The sequence below is a fragment of the Dermacentor andersoni genome, chromosome 3, assembly GCF_023375885.2.
Source record: "Dermacentor andersoni chromosome 3, qqDerAnde1_hic_scaffold, whole genome shotgun sequence".
Classification (NCBI taxonomy): Eukaryota; Metazoa; Arthropoda; class Arachnida; order Ixodida; family Ixodidae; genus Dermacentor; species Dermacentor andersoni.
Window position 1 is genome coordinate 227329525 of NC_092816.1, and position 23761 is coordinate 227353285.

At 46.2% G+C, this 23761-nt stretch overlaps 1 protein-coding gene across 7 annotated transcripts in view; it reads left to right on the top strand.

Annotated features, from left to right (window-relative positions):
• The window catches only part of LOC126536175 (uncharacterized), a 181389-nt gene extending 157628 nt beyond the window's left edge, over positions 1-23761 (top strand). For all 7 annotated transcript variants that reach the window (XM_072287426.1, XM_072287427.1, XM_072287428.1 and 4 more), the window contains 6 exons: positions 1431-1618; positions 13504-13694; positions 15165-15214; positions 18637-18972; positions 20827-21072; positions 23171-23761. In XM_072287426.1, the coding sequence (XP_072143527.1) occupies positions 1431-1618; positions 13504-13694; positions 15165-15214; positions 18637-18972; positions 20827-21072; positions 23171-23659 (1500 nt within the window). In that variant the 3' untranslated portion in view covers positions 23660-23761. The remainder of the gene's footprint in view (positions 1-1430; positions 1619-13503; positions 13695-15164; positions 15215-18636; positions 18973-20826; positions 21073-23170) is intronic.

A 23761-nucleotide genomic window follows, 5' to 3' on the forward strand; every position in this document is an offset into this window, starting at 1 on the left:
CATGAGTGACATGTACCAAAAGTAAGAAGTGTGTACTAATAAACCGGAATGTAACTCGGTCCGGAATGTAGGTCGACCCCGGGCTTTGAGGTGATAAAATAAAAAAAAAGAAAGAAGAGGCATTCTTCAGTGCAGTTGCACTACAGAACATAGTAGTTTATTTACTACACACTAACAGTTGATGTCCTCGTACCCAGACAGCCATGTACAGCATCCCACAGCACATTATGGGTGCACAGGACTCGGGCCACAAGTGGCATGCAGTGGGCGCTCGAGGTGTGTGCTGGCGATCTCTGCAGCAGACTGTAGGCGTCCTTGCATCACTCCTGGCCATTCACTCGTTATGATGGTCCAGCCCCCATCGACGGCAGCTTGAGGTTTTCTGCGCCGTGTTCGACAGACTGCATTGGCCGATGAGACCTCTCTTCTGTGCCGCCAATTTCACTCGTCAGGCAGCCGTTCTCGTGCACAATGGTCGTGAATAAATTCTGCTATGATGTTTTGGAGTTCACTTATAAACAGTGTAGCGGTCCCAGAATGAAGTTTCCTATGAAATTCACGGTTGCACCCACCATAGTTGCAGCATTTCACTTTCTGTTTGTGGAAACCTAACGGTGCAGTGCTGCCATTCTCGCATTCGCCTCTGTGTATTCTGTTGCATCATTTTCAAATGTAGCACACCAAAATCAAGCCGAGACCTGCCAATTTTGCACCCCGGGGCAGCAGTAATGCAAGTTTGCACATTGTGTGCAAATTTCGCGCCGTTCATCATTGCAATAGCACCATAAAGGCCAATACTTTCCTCACTTTTCTTTCCTTGTCCTACAGTGGCCAGGCAACAAGAAAAATTCTGCCAGACTTCCAAATAAGATTAGCAAGCACTTTTCAACTTATTTTAACTTGACCTATATTCCAGTGTTTATGGTACGTTAATTATGTGCTCTTGGAATAATTACTCAACACTCATCTTCCGACTTTTTACCTAATGTACCAGGTGTGTAGTTGCTTTTTCCCAGTGTCCTCAATGAACTATGCGGGGCATGTTTTTTATATTTTGTTGAAACAGGAAGCAGGTTGAGTGGTGAGCGATTACCTATTCAAGCATTCCACAGCGTCATACTACTGTTACCTGCAATGTTTCCCAAGGTCCTAAAGCAACTCTACGCGGCACCAACTGCAAATTCATTGAAAATGGGGAATGTTAATAATGTGTGTCGAAATTTTTACTTTCCTGGCACAACTCTTACAACTCTTCAATGAATTGTGGGATTTGACAGAATGCTCGTTATGTAAGATTTCTTTTTGTTATGTTACATTGATTGATTGAGCGTAACCAACGAAGACCGGCAGCACAATGGAGCTAGTAGCCACCAGCGTGGTTGTTCCCCTCGGCTGGTGTAAAGCCACGTAATGGTGTATTGCACTGGCAGGTCCGGTACCAGCGGCACATGGAGCGGCGCCAGTGCCGGCAGCGGCCACAGTGCGAGCAGTGTGGCAAGTGTCTCAGCAGCCAGACGGCTCTGCGCAACCATCGCCTTTGCCACGGCCAGGATCGTGGCTTCGCCTGCGAGGAGTGCGGCGAGAGCTTCAAGACAAGCACCACGCTCAAGTACCACCAGTAAGCAGTGATAGATCGCACATGGGCTGGCCTAGTTGACGTTCATCGTGGTGAAAGAAGGCAGGCACTGCCTGTTTCACCCATCCCATCGTCTGTGCTGTTCTGCCTTAATCAGAGGTAGACCCACTTCGTCTTACCTGCCACTGTGACAATCTGCTGCTGCACCTGAACGGTGTTTAGCTTTGATGTTCATTTACTGCAGCTGCATCTTGACAGTGGTGGAACGCAAAAACACCATTGCGCCAAGATTCTGGTGCGCATTTTGGCGCCACAGAGTAAGATTGAATCCAAAGCACCTTCATTTGCTAGGGCCACATTTCGCGCTAAAGTATCTTTTCTGTCTAAAAGTGAATGGCTGGTCAAGAACAGCGTGAGAGTTTTTAAAATGTTACCATCACAGGTATTCTTTTAATTGTCATGAAACTTCACCTGAAGCTCAATATGCTTAAAAAAGCACGGTGTCGGGCTAATTGCTGCATAGCTGTCAAATTATGTGGTTCAGAGGATAAGTAAGAAGAATGAATGGACAGAACCATGCCTCTGTTCAGCAGTGGTGTATGAAAGGATGCGCTTGGTAGCAGCTGCTGTGTCAGATCAGTTATGCATTGCACCGGTTATTACCCGCTGCAGTGGCTTAGTGGCTATGGTGTTGCGCTGCTAAGCACGAGATCGCGGAATCAAATCCATACCACGGCGGCCGCATTTTGATGGGGGTGAAGTGCAAAAATGCCCGTGCCCCGTGCATTGGATTAATTTTGGGATCCTTGGCGGTCAAAATTAATCCGGAGTCCCCCACTACAGCATGTCTCATGATCAAATCGTGGTTTTGTCATGTAAGACCCCAGAATTCAATTCAATTCATTGCACCTGTTATTGTACACAAATAAATTAATGCAATTTTTTGTGTAACTCTGGCTGCAATATTGTGCATGAAAAATGTTTTTACAATATTACCGTATTTATTTGAATTTAATGCGGACATTTTTTCCAAGAACATAAGTCTGAAAATTGCCTGCGTGCTACCATCGAGTACGGAACCCAAACCATGTTTACAGCATTTACAACAGCCAACCCATCAGAGGCAGCATCATTGCCATCACAAGATGACAACAAACCATGTCATTATGATGTTTGCTGTGGGCACAGAACACCTGCAGGTTCATTTGGGTTCATTTGTGGTCGACTATGATTTGGAGCGGTATTCTCAGTCATTCACTTTGGCAGAATCGCATGGGGCTCAGCACCGAATGTGTTGGCGTATATGACTGCCAGCGTTTTTGGCACTGTGCCAAGCTCGCCATCTGCACACAGCACCAGGAATGCTGTCGGCTGCATACTTGGGCAAGTGTGGTGCAGAGTCACATGAAATCTTGTGAAAGTGATCGCAGTACAGTGAAATATCTGTATAACAAACCTCAGGGGACCATGGCAGATTGTTTGTTATTCTGACAGGTCATTATAATGAAAGCCCTAATATTCAACATTCTGTGCTTCAATTTCCATAGATCCCGCTGCCACATTCCGCTGAAACACGGTATGGTAACCATAGCGCATGCAAAAGACGCAGATAAAACTACCAATAAAGAGAAAGCTCCATGTCACCTCCAAAATGCAATGTTTCTTTTTCTTTTTTTTTAACATTTCTTGTTGCAGATACTGCAACTCTCTCACTTGAGGTGGACACCTGAACTATTGTAAAGTGCCGGAGTGTGCAAACGACATCATCGGGCCTTGTGGCGTCCTCCGTGAGCATGGAGGTTACATTTCTGTGCACACAAGAAAAAAAGTTGGGAGCACAGAGAGAAGGGCAATGCACCACTGTTGCTCCTGTCTGGGTGAAGCATGCGCTCCCAAATTGTGATGCCTCCACAGTGGAAAAAAATAGCCCCACAGGCGTTTTTCTCCTCTCGCTCTGTCTCAGGTTTTTCAAGCCCATGCGCCGCGCTTCACCGGGAGCAAGTTACAAGACGTTTGCTTTCTGCACCGTGTTGTCTGCTAGCTTACCACTCCGATTGTCATAAAAATCTAAGAATCCCCAGATTTTAGAATATTAATTGGTTGTACTGAGGTGTTTTTAACACAACATGGAAACTGAGTAACAATCGGTATTCTGAAAAGTTACGTATTTTGAAGTTCGTAGTACTCAAATAGTTGTACATTGAAAATATTTCTAAAAAGTTTGTTAATCTGGTATTTGTGGTGATGAGGTTTCACTGTATCTGTAAAAGTTATAGCTCTGACAGATGCAGCCTGGCATCTGCGGCCAATGAAGCGCAAATGGCAATGATGGTGTTTTGATTTTATTATGAAAGCTAATTTTCAAAAATTATGGCAGGAACCATCCTTGATGATTGTCAATGCAGAGCATAATGTGCCCTGCATGTGGCGCCAAGCTCGAATGAACTAACATCCCTTCAGGGAAACGCTCGCTCTAGGACCACCACATGCAAGAGTCGTGACACCGTGATGATGTACTATCAGAACCAGAGGCCATTCGCTTTTGAAAGTATGCATCTCTTGCGCTTGGTGCTTTCGAGGGCCCGTCTGCAGGTAGAGGCCTGCATGCAACATAGTGCAGCTAGTGCAACCGAGCCCCTTACTGGCAAGTGGAGCAAGGAGAGGAGGCGCCCAGCCCATAGTGCCATGCGAGCGGGTGCAAGCAGGGGCCGAGCCAATAGCGGCTAGCGAGCGGGCACACATCAACGACAAGCTCTGTCACCTTGGACAGCCTTGCATTGGACCCTGGCTCCGACTAGGCAAAGAAATGCTTTGCTCTTAAAAGGTTTCCGTTCTGTGAAGATAAATTCTGCACGTCTCGTTCTTTCTGATCGCGAGCATGGGAGCCATTCTGTACTTTTCTTTTATAAATCGGGGACACGTTACATTCATGTGCACTTTTATTTATTTCTTTAAACCTGTGAAAATTGGGTGCACATTAGATTTGGGGGCATGTTAGAACCGAATAAGTATCGTAGTGTTCCAGCTCAACAAATTTAGAAGCTTGTAATTTTAGCATTTAAGTTAGCCAGTAGACAGAGGATAACTGTTTTGCTGAAAGCTTCGTCCCTAGTATCAGCTTAAGGGGGGACACAGGTTTTAGAGACAAAAAAAAAATCACAAAAAGGGTCAACATCTTGAAAACGGTGTTTTTTGGAATTTCCAACTATTATTCTACCACTTCGCCAAATTTCGCGCATTCTAAATCAATATTTGAGCCGTAATATAAATTTTTGGCACCAGTGTGGGCTAAATATGAGCCCAAGTTCCCGTAAAAAAGCACTTTTTCCACGGCACGTGACGGCCCCTGCAGTCGTTCGGTCGTGCCGACCCGTATTGGGGACGAGCTCCACCATTGGAAAAGCTGGCGCCACCGTCGGCGTGACATGGCATGAGGAATCCTGTGGACACAGTGGTCCCATCGGGTGCTTCGGAAGCGCCGAAGCAAGCTGAAAACAAAAGTGTAGTCCCACCTGCGCTGCGGTTCTGATTAAGTGGTGAGGATCTACCGCCTTGGGTGTCTGCTTGACAACATTTAAAGCACTATAATAGGTAGTGGCTGCCTTTGTAGGCGTGCTGCAGGGTAGGCTACTGTTCGGTGCCGCAGTACCGGACGTATGCAACGGAGCCCGGTGTCAGCCTTATTCACACGTAGGCGCAGGACAAGGAGCTGCGTGAAGCTTGGCTCGCGAAACTTAGAACCGGCAGGCAGCCATCGGCTACAACTCGGGTATGCAGCAAACACAGACACGAGGAATATTTCTGCTACGGCGCTGGGACTGCGATGTTCGGTGAGTAGCAGAAAACACGCACTGAGACGCTCGCCTGTGCCCGCTGCCCGGCTAATGTCATGACAGTTTGGTCTATGAACTTGTTTATGCTAGATACTGGCAAGTTCACTGGAACGGAAAGAGAGCTGTAAGACGCACATCAAAAGAAGGCATGGCATATGGCCATGCATGTTTGTGTTATGCATTAATGCACTGGATTACGAAAAAGAAGCAGAGGAAATGAGATCCGAGAAGACCGATAAACATAAAGTGCGACACAACTTGAGAAATAATATTGAAATGACCAAGAATTTAGAAGACAAAAAAAGATTGAATTGTTGCGATGGCACATCACAGTCGCCGTAGGTGTCGAACTTTCTATAACGAAATTATTTTTGAACAGTTCTGATAGCACCCACGCAACAATGGTTGCTAATGTACTGTCAAATGCTGTGGCCTAAAGCCCATGGCACGGTGCGAAAACGCACTCACAGCAAAAGCAAAACATTGTGCCCGGACATGCATCCAGACGCGCAGTCGGTCGCTGCGAACCCGTGTGATCGCTGCACCGAGGCTTCATTCTGTTATGCTCCATTTGGTTATACAGACAGCCCAATATAAGAACATATTTCACATAGTTTACTCTCTGCGTTTGCCTACCGTTCACGTAAGAAGCCGGTTCGGGAGACTCCATTGCGGCGACTGTGCTTAGTGGCGTTCACTGTACGTATTCGGTAAAGGGATACCGTCTGTAAGCGATTCTGTGCTTTCAGTTTGCCCAAGATTATTATATCGACAGTAAAACTTCCTTCGTTTTGAGAGTACTTACATAAATGTCCAGGAGGGCTGCCGCGTGGTGTTTTTATTGAGCGCCGTAAGTGAAACCTGTGAGCAGCACGTCGCGTGATCCCTCATACAGTCGAACCCAACTATATCGAACCCGTTTACATCGAATTATTCTATATATCAAACAATGTCTGGGCATGGTATAGCTACAATGAGTATATATAGCAAAAATTACGTTTACATCGAACAAAAATAGCAGCGACGCCCGATATATCGAACGTCGAGCGGCGGAAGAGTGCCCCCAGAAGTTGGCTTTCCCTCGCAGTTGCGGGGAAACCCGACGGCGCGGCTCCATCCAACTACTCTCCCTACCGTGACCGCGCTGCTTCGGACGAGCCGTGGACACCCCCCTGCAAAAAATGATCCTGGCCCGCCCGCAGCGCTTGCTCAGACAGCCTCTTGTGCCCTCGTCTTGCAAGATGGCGAAAGTGCGAGTTGTCTCGGTGCTCTTCTGGTCCATTGTATGTGTGCCTTGTGGGCCTTCTCCCGCAGTGTTGCCGTGATGAAGCGGCGGAATTTACCATTTGTCGTGAAGCTCGAAATCATACATCGGGTCGAACGCGGTGAGAAGTCGGATGTGTCCCCGCAGCGTGAATGATTCCAAGGAACACTATAGGACAATCTTGAAGAATAAGGGGGAAATTAGGGCTAAGGCGGCCACTCTCTCGCCCCGGTGCCCGACGCGTACGCACGGCTGTATACGAGCGATTCGTCCGAAATTGCTTCAGCCGTGCCGGCTTCCGCGTGCTCGGTGATGACTGTAAATTCTGATGAATGCGACGCAGCCGTTGCCAAAACTTGCAGTGTTGCTGAAACTTGGAGCGAGCTGTCAGAATTTCCGGAAGCTATTGACGAATCAACAGTGGACGAGTTTGTGAGTGCAAAACGAAAGTGTCACGACCACGGGAGAGCCAGAAAACGAAGACTACACTGGCGACGTCGTACCGAGCACAAGTGAAAGTGGGCACAATGAGGAAAGCAACGACGGTCCTTTGCCTACATCCTCCGAAGTGATTGGTGCGCTCCCACTAGACAGGTGCTTCTGCGTGAATGCGGAAGGTTGCGGCCTCAGCTGCTCCCGACTCCTTAGACAATGTGGAGAAATGCGTGCATCGCAGGCAGCGAAATTGCCCGAACAGAAAGAAATGCAGGACTATTTCATGCGAAACTAAGCTAGTTTCATCAATAAAGTGATTTTATAAATGGTATGTGCTTTTATGACATCCAATCATTCAGAAGGCTTATATCGAATTATGCTCTATAACTAACTGATACGCGTTTTTTTTGCGAGTTCGATATAGCCGGGTTCGACTGTACTACGCAAGGAGGCGCTTCTGACAGATGGTGACTCTGTAAGTCCTCGCCCCCAATACCGTTTGAAAGAGCAGTCTCTCGAGTCTCGTCTTCATTTTCCCGCCACCACCGGCTCCATCCGCACACTGGCAGTGAAGAAATTCCGCATCAAAAAGACCCAATGCATGCTGTAATTGGTCGACAAAGGCACGTGACCATCAGCTAGCCACGCCATTGGCTAGACTGGCGTCGTCTGCATCAATCCACGGCCGCACCACATACGCCGTGCGTGCCAACGAGGTTTCCCACGCCGACAGCGATGCTGACCTCGGCTTTGAAGTTCGTCACGAAGTTCAAATTTAGGAAAAAAAGGAAGAGGAAGTCGGCGTACAACGTCGAGAAATGACACTCCGCTGCGCCGCTTCCCGATTACGTAATAATGCGCATTTATAGTCTGACGTTATCGGCGCACAGGCGAGCATCGCTCGACGCGGGGCGTGTCGGAGTCTGTTTGCCGCATCCGGTTACGCTGGCTGCACCAGTGTGTCGAACCACTGATCTAACGATAGGCACTGTTGTTCTAGCCAACGTGACGTAACGAGTGCGCGCGCTTACGCTTTGTTGGGCTATAGCTAGCCCGCCCACTCCCGCAGTCAAGCGATGCTGGAGATCCTGATGGCATGTTAGACCTAGTCCCCCGAAGCGCTCCTGATAATGGGTGCGCATCGATGTTTTAGCACGACGCTACTATTCTGTAGCCGGAATTTTTGCATATAGACCGTGAAGTTCAAGGAAAACTTTAAGCTCTAGCACCAACTCCTGCTACTGACCAAAAATGGGAACTACTACATCGCGTTGACGACACTGCTGCCAGGACAGACGAGATGCTAGCTATGTCTGCTGAGCATGCATCTGCTGAAAACTTGCAGCCAGTGCTCAGAAGACATTACTGTAGTGACACTAGCCAGCAAGACTACATTCCTGGAGACTACTAAGCACTTGTATATATTCAAATATTTTGTGGTGTTCTGTTATAAAATTAAGCCCATTTTGTTCTTTCAAGTTTTTTCAGAACCTCATTTTTTTGTGGTTTTTAAACTTGCCAAAGCACCGTCTCAGTCTTCAGGGCACCTGCCTAGAAAAATACCTGCAATAGAAAAAAAGTAGCCCTACAATTGTGTTCCTTACACTTTGCAGTATCCAGCCATATGTCTTTATAAACATTCTGTCTTATACTCGTCTTGCCATTAGGTCATTAATTTTAATTATATATGGGATCACTCAGTCAACTTAAAAAGTAATAATATTTTTGAAATCAGCATGAAAATCTCTGTCTAGGTGACACTTTTTATTAAATTTAGTCAACAAATAGAAAAAAAGTTTCTAAACTGCTCTTCCCCCCTTAAACACAGACAGAAAATCCGCAGTGAGTACAATGAGTTACTGTTTCTAACAACATTTTTCCACACTGCATTTAGCTGCAGAAATTATAATTTTGTCTTGAATCCTCTTTTTCGATGATTAGAGACTGTTCTCATAGAAACATCTGTTGTACAGCTGTTGTACAGCCCATGTGATCCACGCGGTATAGTCGGTATTTGTGACACCGTATGGTTTGTGCCCTGCCGCTGCTGGTGGTGGGGCTTAATGTGGCCGCAATAGCGCACACACATCGTCCTGTGATCAGGTAGCCTCAGTTCACACAGTTTCAAAGCCTCTTGGCCTTGTACAGAGTTATGGGCAAGGTCAGGAGGTGAAAGGTTATTGGGGTAACAGCAAAGTTCATTGAGTAGCAAGGAACACAAGCACTGGAAGACAGTGTGCCGGACAAGCAGTCTTGTGAACTGTGTTCCTGTTCCTGCATTTTATGCGCTACCTTCCTTGTTCTTCACTGTGAACCAGCTAGGAAGAGAAAAAATTATTTATTTATTTGTTTGCTTGTTTGTTTGTTCGTTTATTTTGATACCTTCAATGGCCAAAAGCATTACAGAAAGAAGTGGCAAAAGATACAAGAAAGAAAGTACATGTAATATTTGCTGTATGTAGTACATACAGCAAACTTCAATGTTAGATTGAAATGCGAAATCATTGAGAATGATGATGATGGAGGTGGGCATTAGGGATGAATCAATGGGAAAACAAATTAGTGTGACAAAAAAAGGGCGTCAACTATAACTATGGCGGTGGTTAGTATGGCATATTACATCAGCTGGCTCACTTTTCAGGTGTGGATTGTGAAAAATCTTGTGGAACAATAATAAACGGGGCCTTTTCCTGCCTAAAGAGAGCTTCGCAAGCTGCAAAGTGAGTTTCATCGATGGTACACTGGAAAAGCGGGAATAATTTGACAAAATGAAACATGCACTACGGTTTTGTACTGATTCTAGTTCATTAATAAGAAATTCTAGACTAGGATCCCACACAAAGCACCTGCATATTCATGCTTAGACCTTACAAGTATATTATATAAGGTTAATTTAAGAGACAACGGTGCCCTTGAAAAGTTGCGGGTAAATAACCAAATGTACAATTAGCATTATATTAAAACATAGTTAACATGAGTTTACCAAGAAAGGTTAGCAGGTACGTGAACTTCTATATGCTCATAAGTCTAGCACAAAACTATCAGTGTTAAAAAGCCGAGAGTCACAATTAGCTAATTTTGTGGAGATTCTCATTACTTTACACTTTTTAGCATTCAAATGCATTTGCCATGCATTGCACCAGTTAGTGGTAGTGTTAAGGTCAGACTGAAGTGCTGTAAGATTAGTGTCGGATGATATATTGCAATACATTATGCAGTCATTGGCATATAGCCTGATACATGGTTGATTGACTGAGCTACATTAGTCAGTTCGTTAATATAAATCTAAAAAGTGACCAACCCTCTCGTACTTGAAAATGGGGGTAAGCAAAGCTTGTCCTGCATGCACCTGACCTTCGTCATGGTTAAGTAACCCACAGGTAACGCTACCTCAGCTCGGGATCTTCTCGTCGCTGTCAGATTGCCTAGGCTCGGGAGGCTCGGGTGGCTGGATCGGCAAGCCCTTTCACGGGCAAGTTCTCACTGCCGCATATCGAAGACTGCCCATTCCCTGGGGGAACGCACAACGCATCCCATCCATATTATGAGACTGAACTGAGTGGAAAGAAAGCCGGCACAGTGCGTGCAAAACCCTTTCCTGCCCTTTTTCCTCCCTTGCAGAAGAGAAAGGGCCCTGATTGGTAGTGCGCGTGGTGTGAGCGCGCGCCTATGCAGCTGGAATCCTTGCTAATGACTCTGGCACTGGTGCAGCTGTCAGCTCATCAAACTGCCCTTTCCCGCAGCTGCTCTGCTCTGGGAGCAACTGGGTTTTGTTGCATGACCATGACGACGACACTTGTGAGCCAATACAAGCTTTGCTGGAAAACAGAAGGGGGCTGAGGACAGAACCCTAAGGCGTACCTGAAGTAACAGGAATCGAAGTCACTAGCTGTTGCAAATTGCGTTCTGTTAGAAATTTTTTCAATCCAAGCAAAATAGTTAGGGTTGATGTTTAACTTGCTTAACCTTAAACATAATATTGAGTGAGGGGTAAGGTCAAATACTTTCTGGGAATCTAAAAATGTGCAGTCGATGAACCACCCATTTTCAGGCGTAGTGAAGACTTCATTAGCAAAACAAATTAGTATTGAAACCATGCCTAGTTTACAGGGAGTGCTAGTTAGTGATATAGGTCTGTAGTTAATAGAGGAATACCCATCACCAGATTTGAACAATGGTACCACCTTGCCCACCTTCCAATCGCTAGGTAACTGGCCAGAATGATGGACCGTGAAGAATGTTCTATTAATATTAATGTGTTAGCATTCTTAGTGTACTTCACACACTTTCGCAGGGCTGTGTGTGTGTGTGTCTATCATTGTTTGTATCTCTGTATCTTTGTTTGTATCTAAATTAGTACCTAACTGTTTTCCTGCCTACCTGAGTGGGTAGTCCACAACCGAATGGATAGCGCATCGGGCTGCTGACCTGAGGGAACAGCATTCGAAACCAACCATAGGACCAACTTGGGTCACTGAGTGTGTGGCAATGTGCACGTATGTGCTGCTCGTCAACAAACCTCTTTCACGCCGGTAGGGACCACTGTACATGCAGGACTGGGTAGGCACCGCTGTTTGAAGAAACTTTTTGATGCCGACTTAGAGCATTGGGAATGTGCCACTTGGCCTGTGCTGGTATCCAGTGAACCTCTTCGATGCCAACTTGGCTCACTGGGTATGTGCCAGTAGGTGTGTGCCGCTGTTCAATGAACGTCTTTGACGCCAACTTGGGTAAGTAGGTACTATGTGCCACTGGGAAAGTGCTGCTGTACAATGACTGAAAAGATTGGTAAATTTGTCCGATGGTCAACGAATTGTTCACAAGGGTTCCTCAAGGACAGCAGCCCAACACTTTAGCAGCCTGTGCCACAAATGCACTGGGCATGTGTCGCTTTTCAATTAATGCCTTTCATGCCAACGCTTTAGTGAACTGTGCCACGAACGTATTGGGTGTGTGCCACTCTTCAATAAATCTCTCGCCAACTTGGATCACTGAGTATGTGCCACTGAGTCGGTGGCAAGCGAGGGAGTAATGCTCAGCACTCGCAGGCACCGGCATGCCATGCACCTCGTCTTCTTGGCAGTGCCACTAGGTGGCACAATCTTTCCAGAGAGAAGCGTGAAAGAGGAGCCAAGTTGCTGCACGATGCGTCTCTCGATGTTTGCGCGCACCGGCAATGCATTTCGAAAGCCAGACGCAGGATTTGTGGCGGCAGCGCTGGATGGTGCCGAGTGTTCTTAGTGAAGCGCGAAAGAATAATCCCGCTGCCGTACACACCTCATACATAACTCATTTTGACGGTGGCAATACATTGTGTTGCTATATATTGATTCAATTCGAAATGCATTACCGTCGACAGTCATCGTGATTTTCCTCTTGATGTCAGCTAGAATACCGGCTACCCACGTTTACTCTCTAATCTGTATCACTGTCTTCATCACCTGTTTTGTGGTCCTTAACTTCTTTTCGAGCTTCATTGTTAACCTCCGTGTTCATGCCCCATATGTTAGAAACGGTAGAACAGAATGATTTATCACATAAACGTCATGTAGATTCTACAGGCTCACTGCCAATCACAAATTTTCATTCTTTTGCCAGGCTGTTGAATGTTACCTTTGTATACTACATGTTAATCTTCAGACCTACTCTTAAACTTTCTGGGCTAAGGTCCTCAATTGTTTCTGAACAAGCCAGAAACAACTGAAATGCATTGTTCTGTTTCCAGCTTTGCCTTTGCTTGTAGTAGAGTCCTAATTCAGATAAGAAATGTACACTGGGGACTACTTCGTGCTTAGAAAGCAGTTACACAGCAAGTAGACACTGCACTTCCATGTAATTATGCGCAACAGATGTTCTACTAAGTTATTGATGCGAAAGCGAAAAAGCCAGCGTCTGTCATCTGGAGCAGAAAATCGGCAGATAAATTCCCATTAGCTGCGACGCTACGTCACAAGTGTGCCTCAACAGAGCAGAATGGGTGAAAGGGCATACCTGCTGATGCAGTAGTGCACCAGGTGTTGCGTGAAAGGAGAGGGCATCGCCATGATGCCATATTACTCTCACTCTCTCTCTTGCAAGCAGGCACGCGGTCTGTATCGCTCTCACCCCCACTGAGCTTAGCTGCTGTGCACGCCTGCTAGCCTTGGTGGCTGTGGCTGCTTCCTTGGTCTCTTGCCACACACGGTGGCATGCGGCTTTGGCATTGCAGGCTGCTGCTGCTGCTGCTTGCTGGCTCGGGCAGCATGTACCACCGTGGTACATATTCGCTGCACAAAACTCGAAGGACCACTCAGCGTCATTCAATTGGACATTAACACTTTCACATTCACAACTCATCAGAAGTGCTTAGGTGTCCTTAGATGTTTGCGTTTCAATTTATGCTGCTGCCGCCACAGGCAGGCCAAGCATGGTGCCAACAAGGCGTTCAAGTGCGAGTACTGCTCCAAGGGCTTCAACTTCCTGGCACAGAAGAAGCGCCATGTGAGCCGTGTCCACCTGCGCCAGACCAACCACGCATGCACCATGTGCCCCATGCGCTTCATGACTCGACGCGAGCTCATGCTGCACCTGCTCTGCGGACACAAGTGTGAGTTCCTGCCTTGGTCTTTTCCTTTTGAAAATGAATAGCTTTCGTTGGCCCTCTCGCCCATTTTCACGGTCCAATTTTCTCTGCTGAGGTTACATACTCTCACAGAACCAAATTGAGGGGGTGCGCTCGTTGGAGAGTCTTTTGGAGACACACCTGCTGTCGCGCAAGAGCTACATGATGTCAGGAGGTTTAGCTGCTGGGGTCACTGTGTCATGTTTCCCTGCCGACTGGGCTGATGGTTGCAAGGCGTCCTTGTTTGCCAAAGTCTGTTGCATGTCTCTTGCCAAGATGCACTGTTTCAGCTTGCTGGCCTTTGTGCTACAAATGAGTGGAGAAGAAGCTGAGCAGGGCATTGTGATGTTCTGGCACTCAGTCTGGGTCACCCGGTTGTCTGTTATGCTGCTGCATCAGTCTTTGTGTACTGCTGTAACAGTGAAACAGACAGCCGAGTAAGCTGGTGCGAGCACCAGAATGTCGCAATTTCCTACTCCTACATGACCACCTGCTGCATGGTGACGTCACAACACATGCACACTTCCTGGGAACCGAAACTGGTTCTTTTCAAAGCTATCACCAGTAGAATAGCTTTAGTGCTCTGGGGCTTTCCAGTGATTTGTTCCAGCATTTTGAGGTCCAGGAACTTCATTTGATGCAAATGATGAAAAGCAAAAAAAAAAAAAAGATGTCATGCAGATTCTGCTTCTATAAGATTGGTTTTTCTAAGAAAGTTTGTAGAAATTTTTCTATATGCTCAAAACTTGACAAGAGCGTCACCTCAACTTTGTGATGTCACACTCTGCAGCTTGTTTATTTTCTACAGTTCTAGAGAACCACGACTTTGGTTTATTTTTCTCTTGACATTCCATGCTTGGCTCTGTGGCGGCTGCTTCATCTAAATTCTTGCCTCGTTGCACTTATTGTCTTTCTTGTGAAATGTGTTGCTATCACCTCGTCCGTGAAGCTTGCAGCTCTTGGCACACGCACTTTGTTGATATTGTTCAAACAGTGTTTTGCACAGGAAAGACAGTCTCATGTTTGAAACTGGCAGAGCCGTCTCCTCTCTCGCAAACATTTGTAAACATACTGTCTTGTTGTCGTGGTGGTGTGATGACCACTGACAGAGAGTTACTAAGGCATGCTGATGACTGATGGCGACAACCAATTGAGAGGATGATTCCACAAATGACTCTGCAAAGTACCTGTAACAGGTCTCACTGTAATATCGCACGGATGTCTTAAGCCTTTTCAATGGGACTTAGGTTTTATATCCAGTATTTCATCTTGGGTAATATCATTGTGACAAGGTTTAAGTGTACACGAACCTGTGCGAGTTCATTACACTAGTAACCTAGATATGTATGAGCAAACAAATATGCCAAGTGGGAAATGACATTTGTGTAAAGGTATTTGCAGTGGTACCTATACCTTCTAAGAGCAGTGCTGTTACATGCTTTTTTTTGCTTGCAGTCCAGCCAGAAACGTCTGACAAAGGTGCTGCCCTGATGCCTGATGGATCCGTGAGTTGCCCTTCACCTCTGTGTATTTGTAGTGAACACTGATGCTTCAGGGATACGCATCCTTGATACTTGTTTGATATCGAGGCCTGTCATTATGCAAACAATTTTTTAATTTCATTATGCGACCAAGGCTTTGAGTTTTTTAGAAAAATGTAATGAGTTGGAAATCGCACAACTTTCACTGGCAGATGTCAAGTGCTTCAGCGCCAGCTGCCATTTTTTAGTCATTTTGTAGCCAAAGTCAAACCAGCAGTGTGCCACAGTGTTCGTCTATCACCGCGGTCAGATCATAGGTATGCTTTTGTGCACTGTATATTGAGTGGTACTGCCTAAAGTTCTGCTGTGTGCCTTATAGGTAGAGTCCCTAGATTTCTGTGATACCATGACTTAACGAAATTTAGCAGAATTTATGTTTTTTCGTGGAAATGTGAAAAAAATGTTGGAAATGTTGCTTTTGCAAGCTACGGAGAAATGCTATTTCTCATAGTTTTCGCAAGGTGGCGCTACACATTTTAAAAACGACAGATCAAGTGGAAGGTGCCAAAGGTGACAGGAAAGTAGTGTTTTCTTATTAATTAATAGTAAAAGGGTTTCTATTGCTTCGTAATCCTTTAGTGTTGTAGAAGTGTAATATTATATCAAAATGTTATAACCTTATAAAGAATTACAGTGACGCTTCACTTCGTGAATGCAGGTTATGCGCAAGCATATGGGTACCATTCCTATACAATTGTGATAACAATTATATGGGCACTCCAGGTACATTTCTGCCGTTTCTGTCGCCTCGATATTCTGTATGAAGTCCAAGGGTGATAACATTGTCCCCGCGTGCGATGTGCTGTGTGTGATAGCGAAGGCATGCGATGGGTGAGCCGATGATTGCGGCTCAACCTTGCGTGCATTAAAGGGGAAAGCGGGGAGGCAGCACGCTGTCTTCCGTCGCACCCGTGGTCCCAGGGGGAGTGGTGTGAAAGGAAGGTGGCGTTGTACTCCACCGGCAACTGCGTATTCCGCAGCCACGCACACATTATCTTGAAAGCAATCTACAGAGTGTAGGCGTACTGATGGCTCATGGCTGCGTGGGCACTGTGTTGAATCACTAGCCGTAGCTGCTGAATAGTGCAAGTGTACCTGAAGTCTGCACAAGAACTCAAATCTAGTGACAGGGATTTAGCACCATTTCTTTCTAAACAAAAAAATCTAGTTGTAGATTTTGATGTTCTGGCTTTCTGGGCAGGGATAGAACAACTCACTCCAGCACTTTTTCCATTGCCCTTAAATACCTGTCAATGCCAATCAACTCTGTTGATGTAGAAAGGTCATTCAGTCACTATGGTGACATTGTGTCCCACAAGCGCCCTTCTCATAGTGGAGAGAGTACAAAGCATCATCTTATGCTCAGCCACAACAGTTTCCTTCAGTTTTAAATAATGCAAGCATGTTTGGAGCCTGAAAGTTCTTAATAAATAAACTGTTATTATGTCTGTTAAGTGTTGCCGCAAAATTTTGCTGATTCCTTTGTCTGGATTTGCAAAATTTCACATTTTCCACCGCATAAAGTTAAGGGCTTTACTTACAGGTACAGTGTACTTGCACTAGAAATCACATCATCTACCTCTGTCCCCTTGTCTATGTATTTGCTGTAAGTCACGTTTGCAATGGATTACTAACTAGCCAGTACTCAAATCCTGCTTTAATATTGGAAGTGGCTGAAGAATTGAGACCACAACCATGGCTGCTCAGTCACACGGTTGACTGCAGTTGTTCAAGCTGTTCAAAGGACAGATGCAGCTGTGAAAAGGAAATTGTTTTTTCGGGCGGTCAAGAGAGTCTAGAAAATTACCCCAATGCACAGTACAATGACAATGTCATTATGACTTTTCCAAGCAGTCCCCATCGAATGCCATAACATGAATCTATTTTGTGCTTTACCACTTATGTGATGTGATAATGTTCAAGTTATCTTCAGAGTGCCTGGTTATGCATGGGCAAAGGTTGTGAAAGAATTTTGTTGATGCAAAGGAAAAAAAAAAGCAATGAGTCTATGTGCCCTTTATTGCACAAGAAGCAGTGTGCAATCAAACACTTCCAATTTATAGTAACTTTCTGTTATTTTTGAAGCTGTGATTGCTGGGTATTCTCTGCCCTCCGGCACTTGATCGTATGCCCGAGATACTGTACTCATAACAATACCTAACTACTGTAAAGAAGGAGGAGCTGGACTTTCTTCACTATATTAATTTCTTCGATATAACTATTGCCTGCTCTCACAGTTGGGAGTGTGTAGAGCCGCTGGGTAACAACAGAGCCTACGCAGCAAAGAAAAGTGTAAGGCTGCTTTCTGTAAAGCAGTGTCTTGTCTCACCATAACTGTGTGGTTAGAATGACTGGCATAAAATCAACTTAAGTTGACATGTGCATTAGAATGAAGTATGTGCCTGAAACAGAGGTCATTATATGAAAAGTATCAAACTGAGGTAATAGTAGACACACTGTATCATCGCTGGCATCAAGCTGACCTGCATGGCAACACCGCCATGCAGCGTAACATTTTCTGCAAAAGCAAATATTGTGCACTGTGCATGCTAAGCCATTGCCATGTGTGTAAGCCATGCCTGTGCTAGGCGTGCACCACAACTTTCTGGAAAAAGTCAAAGCATGCAATGCTGCTCTGGCCACGGCTGTTCTATGTTGAAGACAAGTTGATGAAAGCAAAGTGCCTCATTAATAAACATTTTTTTTAAGCTGGTGACTACCAATGCAGCAGTCGACAGCATTGTTTTATTACTTAATGATTGCATTTATTGATGCCATTCGTTACATTTATTCCTAAATCAATTCTCTTGAATGCTGCAGAATTATTTTCATTAGATAGACCAAGCCAGTCATTGTGTTGACATTGGGGAGAGACATGCTTCACAAAAGCGAAGAACCTGCTTCCGAGATCGCATTGGCACCGGCATACTCTTGGATGCCACGAGCCAGCCGAGAAGTTCGCTTGCCTCCTCAATCCCAATGCAAAGCACCGTGTTGTGTATGCCACGTTCTGCACGACCGCGACGAGCCAAGCAGAAGACCATTACAATGGAACGGACGGCAGTCATCTAAAGGCTGTTGCGTCAGGTGCTAAGAAATCGCGTGACGATTCTTTTTGTGGTTCTATTCCAGTCTCATTGCATGCGTGGCCTCGTAGCGGTTCCGCTGGCCGCAATGCCACCTTCCATGTTTACAATTGTGCACCCCATTGGGCATGTACTGCCGTAAACGTCCATAGTGAATATAAAGAAGTAATTTCAGCTCCCCCTTCAACTTGATCATAGTGAGTTTTGAGTGTCTAGCTTGATTGTTCCTTAATGTACATTGAAAAACATGTGCCGCTAAGTGAGGCCAACACATGTGGTGGTTTCCCGTTCCCTGCGCAGAGTGCCCCGAGCCTGAAGCTGTTCCGGTGCGAGCACTGCGACTACGTGTCGTACAGCCGCAAGGGCTACCTTCGCCACCTGGTGGACCACACTGGCGTGTGGCCCTTTGCCTGCGACCTCTGCAGCAAGGGATTCATTGAGCGAAACCAGGCCGAGCGGCACATCCGCACGGCACACACCAGCGAGAGCTACCCGTGCCCCCACTGCCCCCGCGTCTTCGTGCTCCCCTCGAGCTTCCAGGAGCACCTGCAGGCACACGAGGAGCAGCGGGGTAGCACCTGCACGCAGTGCACCAAGTACTTCGAGACGCAGGGGCTGTACGACCTGCATCTGCAGGTGCGCCCGCCTCCATACCTATGCTTGCGCACAATAACCCACAGAGGCCATAGGTCAACAGGCTCACTCACCAATAGTGACACCTGTACTTGTTTATCTTTATCGGGCGACCACGTGTCACCGCCTAACAAATGTTATCGCACAGCGCAGGACGCGCTTGAATGTATCGGAAGTTTCTGGAATGTTATCGATAGTTCCATCCAGTGTCTGTGACCGAACCTTGTGTAATCTCATTGCATGTATGCACGACACGAATAATGTAGAACTTTATGGAAGACGCGCGGGTCCCAGCGATTATTCTGGAACATTCGACAACTGATGTATAAAAGCCGACACGCTTGACCCACTAATCAAATTTCGACGACTGCTGATCATGTTCGCCGCTCTTGCTCTCCTTTGAGTGTAACTTGCTTTTGTGGGCACAAGTTCGCCCAATAAAACGCTAGTTTCACCATTCACCATTTTGCTTTCTTCACGTGACAATGTTTTCCCAGGCTGTGCACTTACTCACATTCACACCCACTTATACGCATCAACACTTGCTAGCATTTTTAGTCACTTCCATTCACACTTAATGGCACCCACTCGTCGATGCTCACTCGCATGACATACTCACATCTACTGACAGTCACTCACATTGTGTTAATGGGCACTCGCTCCTTTTTATACTCGAGTCAAACTCACCAGCACTCACTCGTACTCACATCGTTTGTCTCCCACTAAATCTCATGCTTTGCAGTGAATGTGGAAGGCTAACCTGAGTGAATGAGTATGCCTGCCCACGAGGACAGCCATTATTTCAGTGCAGTTGTTTGAGTGCAGTGCGCTTCACTCTGAGGTCATGTCTTGAATCCCTGTCAACACACAAGTCCATAATTTTGCAGTCGCTCACCATGGTACAACTCAAAGATCCATGTGATGTTTGTTCACCTGTTACTACTGTGGAACATTTTCATGGAGCTCAGTGTGGCTGCATACTTTCACAAGGGCACCTCTTGATGTATAATTCTAGGACTCCAGGCATGGCCCCATTGTGGTTGTGCTGCTGATCGGATCACATCTGCGACACTGTCATGCAACTGTCTAATGTCGGGGAATGTCAGGGAACTTTAGATGTCTTTAGAACTTGAGAACTAATGTCAGGGAACTTTAGATGTAGCGGAACCAAATTTGATCTATGCCTCCTAGGTGTATTGTGCACGAAAGAGCTTGGGCCAGGTTTGAGTTCTTTGCACATGCACTGCACATGCACGGGTGCGTCTGGCAGGCATTCTCAGATCAGGAACAGCAGGTTGCCGTTATCCCTCAAGAGAAAATTGTATAACAGCTGTGTCTTACCAGTACTCAGGTACGGGGCAGAAACCTGGAGGCTTACGAAAAGGGTTCTACTTAAATTGAGGACGACGCAACGAGCTATGGAAAGAAGAATGATGGGTGTAACGTTAAGGGATAAGGAGAGAGCAGATTGGGTGAGGGAACAAACGCAAGTTAATGACATATTAGTTGAAATCAAGAAAAAGAAATGGGCATGGGCAGGACGTGTAATGAGGAGGGATGATAACCGATGGTCATTAAGGGTTACGGACTGGATTCCAAGGGAAGGGAAGCATAGCAGGGGGCGGCAGAAAGTTAGATGGACGGATGAAATTAAGAAGTTTGCAGGGACAACATGGCCACAATTAGTACATGACGAGGGTAGTTGGAGAAGTATGGGAGAGGCCTTTGCCCTTCAGTGGGCGTAACCAGGCTGATGATGATGACTGTGTTAGCAAAGGTGCCTGGCGAATGGAGAGCTCAGTGAATGGTTCCGCTGGCTGTTCTGTCGCCGTCCCTGCACACCGATTCCTTCTGCAGGCTCACTCCCGGGACCTGCACTACCGGTGCCACACCTGCGGTCGAGGCTTCAACAAGATTGCCTCGCTCAACTTCCACGCCATTGCACACAAGCACGAAAAGGCCGGCCCCAACACATGGAGCCACGCGTGCGATGTGTGCAAGAAGCGCTTCAAGTACCCCGGCAGCCTGGCTGCCCACCGCTACCGGCACTCGCAGGACACTGTCTTCAAGTGCGACCTGTGCCAGGTCACGCTGCACTCCGAGGTGGGTTTGGATTTTGCGAGGATGAACCATAGTCTGAGCATACTAGTAGCATGGTGCATAAAGCCGGTTGTTCACTTGGGTTCCGACTCTCAAGCAGGTGGGCAAGCACTTTAGGGAGGCTGTTTATAAAGCCTGCATAAGGCCAACACTTGTGTGTGCCTGCTGTGTGTGTCCCATTTTCTGTGCGTTAAGCATTAGAGCAAATACAACCCAACGCTGCAAGATATGTCCTAAGGTGGTGCAGCTCGTAAGGTAACACAACAAATATGAAGAAAGAGCCAGACTGGGTTGACTCTTGACGAACAGTGTAAAAATCTTCACTTAAAGCTCGTGTACATACGATTCATAATAACTAAACTGGAATTGTGGCCCCATTGTACTTATGCCCACCTCGTTACATATCTGCCCCAAGAGGCCAGGCTTTTAAGATTCAGGAGTACTTTTCCAGGAAAGATCTTTTTAAATTTACGTACTTTCTGAGGACCATTAGGAATGAATTGTTACCAGCGGAAATCGTGAGCTGGAACTCTGCTCTGAGAGAGAGAGAGAAGTTTAATGATACGAAATGCCGAGAGGTCGGCCTGAGGTATATTCCTCTAGCCAGCTACTCGGCATTGCCCCTTGCAATGATACCTGCTGGTGTAGAGAATGAAGGAACGAAGTGGGGAAGGGCCAGTTGCGCTGCACATCAGCAGGTCATAATGTATCATCACAATGTGATAAAGATTACTTCCTTTAATTCGAGCTCATCAAGACATGAGCATCGCCTTGAGTAAGTATGGTGTTTGAATGAATTTAAAATTCACTGCAAAATATTAATGTCTGCGTGCCTGAAATGCATTGCACTGATCACGCTAACAGACAGTCTGGAAGCTCTTATGCACTCTGCAAAGCAGGCTCTTAGTTTGTGTCAGTTGGTTGTTTATATTGAAGCACAAAGGAGGCAGTGAACAATGACAATGATCCGTTAGTTCCATTAATTTTGAAATAAATCACAAGATGGATGTGTCTGTACTGTCCCCATCTTTTATGAATTTCCTTTTTTCTTTGTATAAGGCAAGAATATTTTATTGTCCCTGCAGAAAATTTTCAAGCCTGTTGAAGTAATGTCAACTTCATTCAGAAAGTTCCCTTTTGAGAAGGTGGTCTTCTCTTCAGAAGAAAACAAAATGTCATGGGTAGTTTTGCACATTCTGATACTATTCCCAATTTTTATGAGAGTGTGCTAAGCATGCTAACTGCGACTAACCTAAGCCTCAGTTACTGCATACCACAGTTATGTTTTAATTTTCATTGTTCCACAAACTCTATCATTCCAATCCAGTTCTAAAAGATGTAATTTTTTTATCCTCCTATGTATGTATCATCTCCCTCAGACCACCCGCCGTGGTGGCTCAGTGGCTATGGTGTTAGGCTGCTGAGCAGGAGGTCGCGGGATCGAATCCCGGCCACGGCGGCCGCATTTCGATGGGAGCGAAATGCGAAAACACCCGTGTACTTAGATTTAGGTGCACGTTAAAGAACCCCAGGTGGTCAAAATTTCTGGAGTCCTCCACTACGGCGTGCTTCATAATCAGAAAGTGGTTTTGGCACATAAAACCCCATAATTTAATTTAATTTTTTCTCCCTCAGACCATAACTTCAAAGTTTATGGCATCTTACCACACTAATGCGTGCAACGATTCTTTCATCCCCGAGACTAGCATTGAATGCATCGAATGCCTTCCCACTTCAATCGCTGCCATCACAGACACCAACAGCTCCAAGGCTACCATCCACGAAGCTTCTTGTCATTTTGTTTGTTAATCTTGCTAATTGTTCTGAGCATTCTCTTTCTCTTTACCTGCACAATATTTGTATTTTACCACTCCTTCCTGTAATGCCCTTGGGTCTTTGCAGCATGTTAAATAAGTAAATATCTACAAAAAATCCGAACCCCATTCATATATGCAGTTACTGCTATGAGATTTTTGTGCAACATTGCCTAAACAAAGTCAGTCATGATTGAGTAACTGTGCTTAGCATGTCTGTGCGCTATATGTGGTCTCTCCTGTAGAAAACAGCCTATGCCTTAGTGCTGTCACTCTTCACTGTGCAGGCAGTCTTTGAAGCACATATGCGCCGACACAGAGGTGAGAAGCCATTCAAGTGTGCTTACTGTGACAAGGCATTCACACTGGCCATGTCACGGCGGCACCACATCACCCGCTTCCACACGGGCGACTACCACATCTTCTGTCCGCTGTGCAACAAGGGTGTTGTCTCCAACAAGATGCTTCGTCGGCACTTGTTTCACGTCCACAGCACCGTGCTGGGCAAACGCAAAGCAGTGCCCCTCCTGGAGGATGGAGGTACCTTGGAAGTGGCAGCAGTGGACAATGCTACAGCAGCTGTGCTGAGCACCACAGTTGAGGAAGACGACGGGGTTGTTGAGCTCCACCAGCACTCGGGAGAAGCAGACGACACACTCAGCGTGGCAGATGATGGCACGCTGACCGTCACGCTGCCAGCTGATGCGCTCCTGCTCGGCGCGGTAGAATCAGTCCAAGGGGTTGAGACAGTTGTGGAGACAGTCCAGTTTCAGTGATGTAAATAACTCTGGGCCACAACCACTCTCTGTTGTGTAGTTGTAGTTGCATCCTTCTACAGTATGGTGTGTTTCAATAAAGAAACAAAGCTGTTCAACAAA